At 37.1% G+C, this 12,707-nt stretch overlaps 1 protein-coding gene across 3 annotated transcripts in view; it reads left to right on the forward strand.

The window, feature by feature from the left end:
* The window catches only part of LOC131672486 (mitochondrial proton/calcium exchanger protein), a 581,097-nt gene that overhangs the window by 271,444 nt on the left and 296,946 nt on the right, over positions 1 to 12,707 (forward strand). For all 3 annotated transcript variants that reach the window (XM_058949751.1, XM_058949759.1, XM_058949742.1), the window contains exon 5: positions 10,996 to 11,490. In XM_058949751.1, coding sequence (XP_058805734.1) covers positions 10,996 to 11,490 — 495 coding nt within the window. The remainder of the gene's footprint in view (positions 1 to 10,995; positions 11,491 to 12,707) is intronic.

Here is a 12,707-nt window from a genome sequence, read left to right on the forward strand (position 1 = left end):
ATCGACCTTTCTAACGCTTTTTGGGAGGTACCCCTCACTGAAAGATCGATTCCGATTACAGCATTTACTGTGCCTGGCATGGGTTTATTCGAATTCGTTAGGATGCCCTACGGCTGTGCTGGAGCTCCGGCTACGTTCCAAATGCTCGCTGATAAGCTAATTCCGCACGAAATGCAGCCGTATGCCTTTGCATACCTAGACGATCTAATAATCGCCACAGATACTCTCGAGGAGCATATAAAATGGCTCACGATAATTCTCAAACGGATCCATGCAGCGGGCTTGACCATCAATCTAAAAAAATCGAGGATCTGCATGACCGAGGTTCGTTATCTCGGCGTGTTAGTGAACCGAGATGGTACTCGCCCTGATCCCGACAAGATACAGCCGATCATTGAGTATCCAGCCCCAAGAACTCGCAAGCAACTGCGCCGTTTCTTGGGCATGTGCTCTTGGTACCGCAAGTTTCTCGAGGACTACGCGACCTTGGTAGAGCCCCTCACGTCGCTCTCTGGCGAACAAACTCCGTATGTATGGGGAGAGCCGCAAGAAAACGCTTTTGAGCGAGCTAAAGCTCTCATAGCGACTGCGCCCGTTTTGGCCAGATCAGACTTCGATGTTCCTTTCGTTATTGAATGCGACGCAAGCAATATCGGCTTGGGTAGCGTTCTAATGCAAAACATCGATGGCGAAGACAGAGTAATCTCTTTCGCGAGCCGTGTGTTGACGAAAGCCGAGAGAAAATTATCGACAACCGAGCGCGAGTGCCTTGCTGTATTGTTTTCAATCGACAAGTTTCGGCCTTATGTCGAAGGATATCACTTTACAGTGGTTACCGACCACCATAGCCTAATCTGGCTTAACAATCTTAAAAATCCGAATGGCAAGCTAGGACGGTGGTCCCTTCAACTACAGTCGTACGACTTCGACGTCGTACATCGCAGAGGTAAAGACAACGTGGTGCCCGATGCGCTCTCTCGCATGTTCGAGACGGAAGAAGACGAAGAAGAGCTCGCGCTCTCCTCGCTGCGCATCGACGACTCGATCCGTGATCGCTGGTATCGCAAAAAGGCACAACAGGTATCCGAGGCTCCGAGCGAGCACCCCTACTGGAAATTGGTGGGAGGACGCCTCTACAATTACAGGCCCGACGAAGTTGTCGACGACATTCTAGGCGCGGACTACGACGCTTGGAAGCTCGTCGTGCCCCGCGAGCAACGCGCAAAGGTGCTTGCGGAATGCCACGACGAGCCCACCGCTGGCCACCTCGGCAGACACAAGACTCACGAAAGAGTGATCCAACGCTATGCTTGGCCCGGCATATACCGCGATGTTGCGCACTTCGTGCGTAACTGCCAAATTTGCCAACAAATTAAAGTTGAGCAACTCGCCCCTGCCGGCGTCATGGGTAAACATATCGTCGAGCGACCTTGGGAAATAGTATCCGGAGATTTAATGGGTCCGTTTCCTAAGTCGCCCCAAGGCTTCGAGTATTTACTCGTTTTTCTCGATCTATTCACGCGATGGATCGAATGTATTCCAGTGCGCAAAGTCAACTCAAAAACTATTAAGCGCGAGCTTAATGAGCGTGTTTTTCTGCGATTCGGTTTGCCCGACAGGTTTTTGTCAGATAATGGCACACCCTTCAAAAATAAGCTCGTGGAGGATTTTCTCCGATCGCACGGAGTCGTTCATGCGACTTGCGCCCCTTATTGCGCAAAGACTAATCCTACCGAAAGAGTGAATTGCACGTTTAAGACGATGATCACTGCCTTCATCGACGAAAAACACAACACGTGGAGTGACCACATCTCCGAGTTGACTTTCGCATATAACACAGCAATTCACGAGGGCATAAATACTTCTCCCGCTTTTCTCAACTATGGCTTTCACCCCGTTTCGCCCAATTCTACAAGACGAGAGCAAGAACTCGAGGCTACTGCCGAACTACAGTCAGAGGCAGTGAGCAATTGGCGAACACGCATGGAAAAAATGGAAGGGTTCCGAGAAAGAGCCAAGGAGAACTCTCGTGCCGCTCAAGACCGTCAAGAAAAGTATTTCAATGCAAAACATCGCGACGTGCGCTATGACGTCGGCGATAAAGTTTGGGCGAGGAACCGCATCCTTTCGAATGCAGCCAAGCAAATAGCGGCTAAACTAAGCCCTAAATTCGCGGGACCGTTTATCGTGACAGCGCGAATAGGAACAAATTCCTATCGCCTTCAATCCGAAAACGGAACTGACATTGGCAAGGTTGCACTGGGCGACTTACGTCCGTGCAGAGACGAAGACCAATTCCCCGATAACGATCCCGCCGACTCAAGTTTTGACGTCGAAAGTGAGGAAGAACAGCTAATTGCGGATCTTTTTACATCCGCAAGACACAATCGAAGCGATGCTCCCGTGCTCCCGTCGCAGCCTATCGGCGCATCACGCGAACGGCTCGCGCCTACAGCGAACGTTTCGCCGCCGATGCCATTAGTCGAGGCCCCAGCTGCTGCTGCACCGAGAAGGCGAGGTCGACCGCTCGGCTCCAAAAAAGCTGCGCCTCCGCCTGTAAGCCTATCTCCTCGACGATTGAGGTCGAAAAATCCATCACGCGCCAAGCGCAACACTTAGTCAGCTATACTTCCGCGACGACAGCTTCGAGACCTTCAACTACAACGATCCTGCTGTTCTCGCTACTATTCCTCGTCTAGACCAAATTCCAAGTTTCAAGAAAGAAGACTTGCGTTTCGCTTCCGATTTTCTTTTCCTCTTAATGTTCCTTCGCGTTAGCATTACGCGCGTTTCGCATCAAGATAATGGGCATGTTCTTTTTTGTGATTGGGCACCACTGCCATCTTTAGTTCTATTTAAATTAGCCCGATGCAAACACGCTTAGTCACATAAGTATTGTTACTCATTGTTAAAGAGAGAGAGGCGGTCGCGAATATGCGTACATTTTGATACTACCTACTTTTTCCTCAACCGTAAAGTGATTCTACTTAAGATGTTCTTTTTGATACCAATTTAATTTATTTTTTCATACTTAGAAAAGTACGTTTTTTGTTTCTCTTTTCCTATGTAGATAAAACTCCCATTAAAAACTTGTCTACTAAAATTTATTTTTATTTATGAGAGAGAGACGAATTTTCGAGCTGGCACGCTCTGGCTAACCAGCGTCTGGGGGAGGGGCATATAACGTGTGCATAGCCAACGTTATGTCTCTCTCTCCCTTCATTACAAACTATTATAACCACATATACATATATATATTTATTACTATGTATTTCTTCCTATAGCGGTAAGCGCGACAGAGAGTCGCACATATACAAAGAGAGAGAGACTAGCTACGCACCGCGTGCTTGACTTTTGCCGAGATTCGTGGAGAGAGAGAGAAAGCCGCCGCCGACGTCGAATATTAATTGCTGCCGGACAGCCGTACTGCGCGCTTCGTTAGGCCGTTAGCCCTCCGCGACGACTCGACTTTTCCGCAACCGACTCCGTCCTGCTTCCTGCTTTTCACTCGCGTCGGTCACCTTCGTGCCAACGTGGACTGTGTGAGTTTGTGCGATCCCGCGATCTCCGGCTACCGTGACCTTGAGCGACGAGCGCAGCTTCTCCGAGAGCGATTCCAGGGCCTGCGACCTACCTGTAAGTGCTAGCCCGTATTCTCTCTCTCTCACCCAGCTTTTGCCACCGCATTCTCTCTCGCGCTTACGCTGCTTCTTTGCTATCTCAAACCTCAGCTTATATAAACTTTGCTTTTCTCTAATTCACGCCTTATTTCTCACACGCCCAGCCCTCTATCTTTCCCTGCGCGTTTCCCTCGCGAATAACACGCCGACTCAACAAAGCCAAAAGGGCTTTCCACACACTGAACCCCGGCGACGAGCACGCTGATCAACGGACGACGAGGCTGCTGATACCGGGCAGAACTTCGAGTAGTTCTCGACGAGGCCCGCACCGTGTTGTTCCCAATTCCTCTCGTCGCCAACCCTTTGATAAATAACCGCGGGGATCAACTCGCACGATCCCCCGTTATAGATTTAGAATATAGTAATACGAATCGCGTTTAATTATTAAATAATAATGAATTTTAATATGCAAAGTTAATTTATTTATTACGCTAAAAATATGAATTATTAAAAAAATGCAAATAGTCCATATGCAAAATGAATAACTAAAAAACATGAGTAAGAATTGGTTTCATTAATAACAGCTTAATAATAGATGTTATTAATAAATAAACAATTAATAATTTATTTAAACTATAAGATGTATGTAGAAGAAAGCGTTAAATTTATACTCAATAATAATAGCTTTATAATTTATAAATCTTAGATAATAAATTTAGTAATTACGTTATAAGATTATAGAAAAAACCGTTACAAATATGAAAATTTGTTATAATTCAAATGTTATTAACTAATTTGAATATTTCTTTTTAGAAGTTACTTCTAACATTAATAAACAATAAAGCTATGTAAAAATTTAATAATTTTCTATTGTAAATATTGTAATATTGCATTAATTAACTTTATTAGTTAATAACTTTTGACGACACTATTTGCGATAATTGTAAATTACACTAAATCGACAAATAACTAATTCTGTAAAGTTCACATGTATTGAAAGTTCAATATTGATGTTTATTTACTTGTAAATTAAAAAAATTTATTTCACAAAATTCGCGTATGTTTCTCGAATATTCGAAAACTTCTCGAAGAAAACACTCCTGCGAAAATAGGCGGGAAAATCTGTGTATAATTACGCCCACTATTGCACAGGCTGGTATTCTCTTCTTTGATAGTTTGCCCGGAAAGTGACATTTCCAACTCTACCCTATTTTCTACTTTACCCAACTTACCTCTATGTATTAAGCTGAAAAAAACACTAGTACTTTTTACAATAGTTGTCGGATTGAGGCAGGTTTTCTAAAATAACCGAAAAAGCCTTTTCGTCGTACATTTTTTAAATTAATATCGAAGATTAAAAAAATATTTTGGATTTGTTCCTGAAAGTTATTGTCAAGATCATTTTGAGAAAAACTATTTTTTTTTTCATTAGAATACTCTATTTTTTTATTGCAGATTTAAGAAGGTCAAATTGTTAATTGGCAGTTAACTTCCTTCTCAGAATTCTCAGTCCGCTATCCTATCAATTAATTCTTCGTCAAAATTGAGTTGATGCTAATCCAAAAACAGCAAAAATTTTTCTTTCGACTATTACACTTCTCTATATCAATTTATATACCTATTTTTGTTGAAAATTATTACGTAATCTGTTGAAAGAATAAGAAGAAAAATATTTTAATTTTTAAATAATTATTTTCCTTCATGAATGTTTACGTATAGCATTGCCTGTATTCTGTCATTGGTAGAATATCTAATACCCTAAGGTCACTACGACAACATGATAGGGTAGATTTTCGGGCCTCAATATAATCCAGCGGGTAAAAGCAAGATTAGTAAGTTCATTCGATCAAACAACGTTTAATATTCCTTGATTGATTTGATTATTGCAATATGTTTTCTGATTTTTCTTAATAATCCATATTTAAAAATAATAAATAACTTTTTTCAAAATATCAAAACACGCTTAGTGTATATTTCTACAAAAGAATCGCCTTTCTTCAATAATAGTGATTTGAATCCCATTGTGATTCGAATTCCCAATAGTTAATAAAATTGTTGAGATGTATGAGTGTATATTCATGATAATCATTCCAGTTTTCAAGTTCATACTAGAAAACGCTTAGTATTATTTTTGTGGATATTTATTATTCTTTAGAAATAAAGAAATCTATGATTACGGTATATCAGAACTGTTCTTAACACTAGGAATTAAGTGTTGTGATAGTCGATTAGAACGATTAGTTTACTCTTCAATAATTAGAGAGCAGATCGGAGAAACGTTGAACAATAGTATTAATATTTAAATTGATTCCATAGATTACCTTCTTATCCATCACAATGATTATCTTATTTCCAAAATGAATCGGCTATGTTATTTGTTATTGTTTACTATAATGATATGTTTTTAAAAATAACATATGTACAATCATAACAGCTGGGAGTTTATGCGATTACATACACCCAAACACTTACTATAAAAAGGAATTGCTTTCAGAACTCTAACTCATATGACATTCATGAAAGGGCAGAATTGACACAAAATAAGGTGTAGTTGCGACGATCATTCGCAACCGAAATCTTCCTCGCTAACAATAACAAGAACTGTTAGAAATTCTGGCACTGACGTGCTTCAAACGACCTAATTAGAAATGACCCACTCTAGTGTTGACGGATTCCTTCTTTCCTTAATAATAAATACTCGTTAGTACTTTTATTATAATTTATAATTTATTTCTATAGGGGACGCTAAGATAAGTGAGAGAGAGAGAGAGAGTTGGCTAGAGAGAGAGAGAGAGAGAGACACGTGATAGCTAGAGGACAGAGTAGGCTCGCACGCTGAGGCTGTCATAGGAGAAGATGGCGCCCTTCGCACAATTTTAAGTACAGTATGTAAGAGAGTGAAAGAGAGCAAGGCATGCGTTCGATCGACTCACGTAACTGACAATAAAATTTATCACAATCTCCATGCAACCTTTTCTTTGTTTTCGTTCCAGGCGATTTTCCGTACATATTATTCCGACCGACACGCTTGTACGAAGAATACGCGAATACGAGTATGCGAGTCGTGCTTGCGCACATGCGAGCGAGTGAAACATGAAACGTCCGTCTTGCTTAACGTCCAACCGCCTACATAGTCCAGTAAAGTAGGGCCTGAACTTCAAAAATGAAGGTACCGAGCTGTATTTTTGATATTATGTTTGTTTGTTGGTATGAAAATCGTGTTTAAAAAAACAGCTCTGAAAACTCATGGAAAATGCGGAAAATCATGAAAAGTTTCGCTTTTCCGAGAATATCTCGTAAACCGTGCAGAATATCGAAAAAAGTTTCGAACAAAAGTTGTTCCGTGTCGAATTTTACATCGAAATATATCATCACATGTCAATTTCAACCAAATATTAATTCTCAATCGTCAATTTTCCGATCCTATCCTTTTCTCGGAGGCGAGTACAGCTGTTGCCCATTTGCAACCTACTGCGCACGTACTGTGCAGTCCCACGCTGCCCGAACCACACAAGCTTTTGCTTGCTTACTCTAATCTAGCGAGTCTCGTTTAATAAACTATCACAGTCGGATCGGTTTTCTACTTCACAAGTTTTATTATCGATACTGGTATTTTATAATTATACTCAACCTATTGCTTGCCAGGATATTTTCTTATGGAGTTTGATATTATCTGTGCGTGTATAGAAAGTACCCTCGTGCAAATATATTATCGAAGTCGAGAAAAAAATTAGATGTAGATGAATGCAGAAGTCATTTGTCTTTAATATATAAGTGAAAAAAATTATGTTTATTTTATATAGTAATGTGCTTTTCATCGACGTGTAGTTATGTTCGAGGTTAGGTTAGTCGTGCAAATACAACAAGGCATTTATGTTGATAAAAGTACGGTCGGTCGTTTCAGACACGTGCATAATGCAGCTCATTGAAATTTCGTCATCATAAATATGTGTGATACTAGGAGTTTTTAAAAAGATGGTAAATACTGTTATAACATTTTTTATGGTTTCACGAAGATGAATAAAACATGCCAGGAAGCATCAAACTGAAGGTAAATGATAAATATGAGAAATTATATATTATTAATTGTTGAGCATAACTAATTCTCTATTTTTATGGGAATATTTAAAGACCAATGATAACCTGACTTCTACAATTGAATTTAAATATTTCAAGAGTTTTGGAATGTTTGTCTATATTTTAGCTACGTTTTACAACCGATCGTTAATAACGAAATTCATCGAATATAAAAAGTACCAAGGTAAAGAAATAATAGCTTAAGTAATATTTTACTAAATTTTATAAAAACATATTCAGCTTCTATGCTTATAGTAGGTTTTATTTACGCCGTTGTAGTACTAAATATAATTAAATTTACAGTGCTTCTAGAAAAATGGAAAACGAAAAGAAATGTACTGTGTGTAATAAAGATATACTAAGTGATGAGGAATCAATTACAGTTAAATTAAAGGGATTAAACACTTTTATCGAGAAAAGCAAATTACGAGATGATGGCAAATGGACGTTTTGGGAGCATCACAATGATATGACTTTTCATTTAGCATGTCAAAAAAGATATTCTGCATTATCTAACTATCCGCCAAAAAGAAAATCTGAAAACTCTGACTTTGAATTTGAATCAGCCTCATCAAATAAGAAAATTAAGATATCTTCGCCAATAAATAATGAAGCAATAGGTAATTCAGATGATGACGACGGCAATGATACTGATTTAATGGTTTTAATAATAGCACGAACGCCAGATAACGAAAATATTTATTTTCGAAGGATCTTACCAGGAAAGAAAATCGAAGAATTGTCTTCACATCACAAGCACTTGAAAAGCATCATTTTATTTGCACACGCTTTTGTAGGGTGCGACACGACCAGTTCGTTTTTCAGGCATGGAAAAAGAAACATCATATCGCTGTTGCAAAAAAACGCTGATCTCAAAACAGCAGTGCAAATATTTTACGAAAAAGATAAAACGATCAACGAGTTGTATCCTATTGCTGAAAATGTAGTCAAAAATTTGTATGGTGCAAATTCTGCTGAACTAAGCATACCTCAAATAAGGTATAAGATGTATCATGTTGATTTTGAATCGATATCTAACAAACAATCCACTTTGCCGTTATTACCTCCTACAGAATCAACACTAATTGAGCATACGAAGCGCACATATTATCAAATTTAAGTCTGGTTAGGTCATAATGATGTGCAAGCTACAGACTGGGGATGGGTTGCATTAAATAACATACTAGTTCCTTTAATGACAACTAATCCGCCAGCTCCACCAGAATTGTTGCGAACCGTGAGTTTAAAAATATATTATGGAATTATTTTAGAGGCTATAACAATATTGTATGATTTCTCATTGTTTTTTTTTAGGTTTCTTGTAGCTGTAAGGGAAATTGTAACAGCCGTTGTGGTTGTAAGAAAGCTGGATTAAGCTGTTCACGTATATGCAAAAACTGTCGTGGCGAAACTTGTACTAATCGATCATTATTAACATCAATAGTAGCAGAGGTCAATGAAGCTGAAGAGCAAGTTGCCGAATCTTGCGAAACTGTACACCAAGATTATATGGTAGATCCGCTTGAAGAAAATCAATACTTACAATACAATGGCATCGACGATTTGGAATATAACGATTATTTTTAAATAATACGTTCCTTGAGAATTTTTACAAATTGATTTGGATTATAATTACGTATTTAATATGTAATTACTTAAATTATGGTTTCTCTTGAAATAATCTTCTGATACAATTACTGTGCTATTTTGTTAAATGTTTATAAATAAATACTAAAAAGCAAAACTTATATTAATATCCTTTTGTATAACCTAACTGAAAAAAAATTTTGTTTACTACGCTGCTGTATTTTTACTGTTATTAAAAAATTACTTTTTTACATTATTGATATTTTTTGTTAATTCGTCGGTCTGTAATATTATTATTTTGCACAATAATGTTAATATCTACTTTGTTAGTCTGACATTTGTAATTTAAATGAGCTTTTCACATTGAAATAAATTACATAAAAAAATTAAAATGAATAAGAGGCTACACTTACAACGGTAACTAAATAACATTATATTTCTTCGATATTAGTGTTGTATATTTACTTATAAATTGAAAAGATTTTATTCTGCTTGGGTTAATAGGGTCTTTATCAATAGAAACGTTTGTCTCATTAACAATTATTATTAAAAATATTGTACCATTTTCAGTTTATCTAAACTCGCTAGAATTCCCCAAAAATGTAACGACCAGCTGGCTGCTTTTAAGTCTCGAGTAAGCAAGCACACGCTTGTGTGGTTCGGGCAGCGCGGGACTGCGCAGTACGTGCGCAGTAGGTTGCAAATGGGCAACAGCTGTACTCGCCTCCGAGAAAAGGATAGGATCGGAAAATTGACGATTGAGAATTAATATTTGGTTGAAATTGACATGTGATGATATATTTCGATGTAAAATTCGACACGGAACAACTTTTGTTCGAAACTTTTTTCGATATTCTGCACGGTTTACGAGATATTCTCGGAAAAGCGAAACTTTTCATGATTTTCCGCATTTTCCATGAGTTTTCAGAGCTGTTTTTTTAAACACGATTTTCATACCAACAAACAAACATAATATCAAAAATACAGCTCGGTACCTTCATTTTTGAAGTTCAGGCCCTACTTTACTGGACTATACAGAGAGAGATTGGCGCTGTCCAGAGATCGATCACTATAAGTATCGGCTTTATTTGTGTCTCTCTCCTTCTCCGTGGCACAGACCATGCTTGTTCTCTCCCTCTCTCTCTCTCTCTCTCTCTCTCTCTCTCTCTCTCTCTCTCTCTCTCTTTTGCTGTTACTACTGTATTCCTATTCTAGTTGTTACCATTCTCTTTGTTAAAGTTGTTACAATGATTTGTGCCTGTTTTGCTTAACTTACTCTCCTTATCATCGGTCACGCGCTGTCGTAATCTAAATATATTTCACGTTCTGGACATCGGCATTTAAACACACACCGGCCACGATCCGCTATCGTGAGGAATTGAATCTACCAAAAAAGCTACAGTAGCCTGCACCTTTCCCTGCTTCATAAGAAATCCTTGCTTTTATAATAACGGTCATTGGCTCATGAGACTTTCAAAAACCGTGTTACATAATTTGTGAAACAAAAAACATGTTGAACAAGAAATTGTCAAATTAAGTAGAAATCTACCTACATTCTTGTAGAATGAATACATAAATAGGCTTTACTTTAATTAATTTCCAATAATTTCTATATGAAAATCAATTGGACGTCATTGTTAACAAAATACTAAACTTCTAAAGATAATACTTTTCAAAACTTAATTTATATTAATATTGACGTTTCTTGCAGTTAATAGAAAAAGAAGGTATTCTTACTCTCACAAGGCCTGAATTGCAACAAGCTTGTCGTGCTCGTGGTATGAGAGCATATGGTATGTCCGAACAAAAATTGAGAGAACAATTATCCCAATGGCTGGATTTGAGTTTAAATAAAAAAGTACCTCCATCACTTTTACTACTATCTAGAGCTCTTATGGTACCAGAAACAATCTCTATGTCTGATAAATTGAAAGCTACAATTTCAGCTCTTCCAGATTCAGTTGTTGCTAGAACTAAAGGAGCTATAGGAGAAAAAGAAGGAAAATTAGACCATAAAACAAACATTGAAATAATAAAAATGGAAGAGAAAAAAATAGAAGAAGAAAGAGAAGAAGAAATAACAATTAAAATGTCGGATTTAGATAGTATGCATAAATTAGTAGTATCTAAAATGCCGGAAAAAGTTGATGAAATTACAACAGTTGATGTGAAAGTCTTAGAGCAAGCATTGGATTCTGTTGGAAACGTAAGTTTCTCGTAACTTAATGTTTACTATTATAATGGTCGCCTTTCCAGTTTTTTGTCATTAAAGCCTTTAAATTATTTAAATAATAATATTTGGCAAGATTAACCTAGCTCCTGGTTGCTCTTTTAATTTTTCTTTTTCAATTTGCTCTTAAGATTATGAGATGGAAAATATTTTTCTCCAATCTATAAAATTGATATTTTACATTTGATAAGATTACGTCTTAATTGCAGTTGTATTCAATTACAATGAAATTTTGAATAGAATTTGAATTGAAACAAATTCTGCAAATGATTTCTTTTTCCTTTGATTAATAATAATTCGGGAAGAAATTGCACTGGTTACTTCTTTTGTTAGGCGATCGACTATTTTTAATTTATATAAGAATAAGATAAAACAAATCTTCTTGAATGTTATACATGAAAAAATATTAATTTGTATTATTTTGTTTAATCTTGTAACGGCTGATGACAATAATGATGATTTTTCACTTTCAATTTGAACTGATGTTGTCATGAATGTGTCTACAAAAAATGATGTTACTATCGTTGGAGGCGTCAATGCATGCGAACAGTTAATTAAACATAAACTTCAACATTGTTAACTTAATTATTATTATTGGATTGTCGCTGTGCTGTAAGTTATATAAATCGTAGATTTATATGTACCATAAAAATGAAACAACTATAAAAAAATTAGTTATAGACATCAAACGTGGAATTGAATATTAACTTACAGGAAACGTACTATTAAAATTTATAGTACTTGTACTATTGCTGCCAGGGACCAAAACTAACTACCTTCCTCGGGTCGTTGTATCCAAATCCGAGGTCTTTTTATCCCTTCAAGGTCACGTCAAGATGAATTCACAGAATTCAACAAAATTAACTTGAGTAATATAACAGCAACAACAAAATTAATATTATGCAATGAAAATATATCATGGTCAAATCATTACAAATTGTAAGTCATGAAAATATATCATATAAATATATTATAGTATTTCAAACGGTAAAGAGGATTTCCACCTTTAGAAATTATAGAAATTTGCTTCAAATTTATTACTCTTTTTTATGATATCAAACAACTTTGTTGTCAAATGATCTATAAGTGGATTTCTCTTCCATTTTTTATAGTTCTGGTGGTAAATCTCCTTTCAAGGAATAGTAATAATCTTTTAACATTGATATCCCATCTTCCTTAATATCTACCCTTTT

This window comes from Phymastichus coffea, unplaced genomic scaffold (assembly GCF_024137745.1).
Source record: "Phymastichus coffea isolate CEN01 unplaced genomic scaffold, Cenicafe_Pcof_1.1 PCOF00012, whole genome shotgun sequence".
Classification (NCBI taxonomy): domain Eukaryota; kingdom Metazoa; phylum Arthropoda; class Insecta; order Hymenoptera; family Eulophidae; genus Phymastichus; species Phymastichus coffea.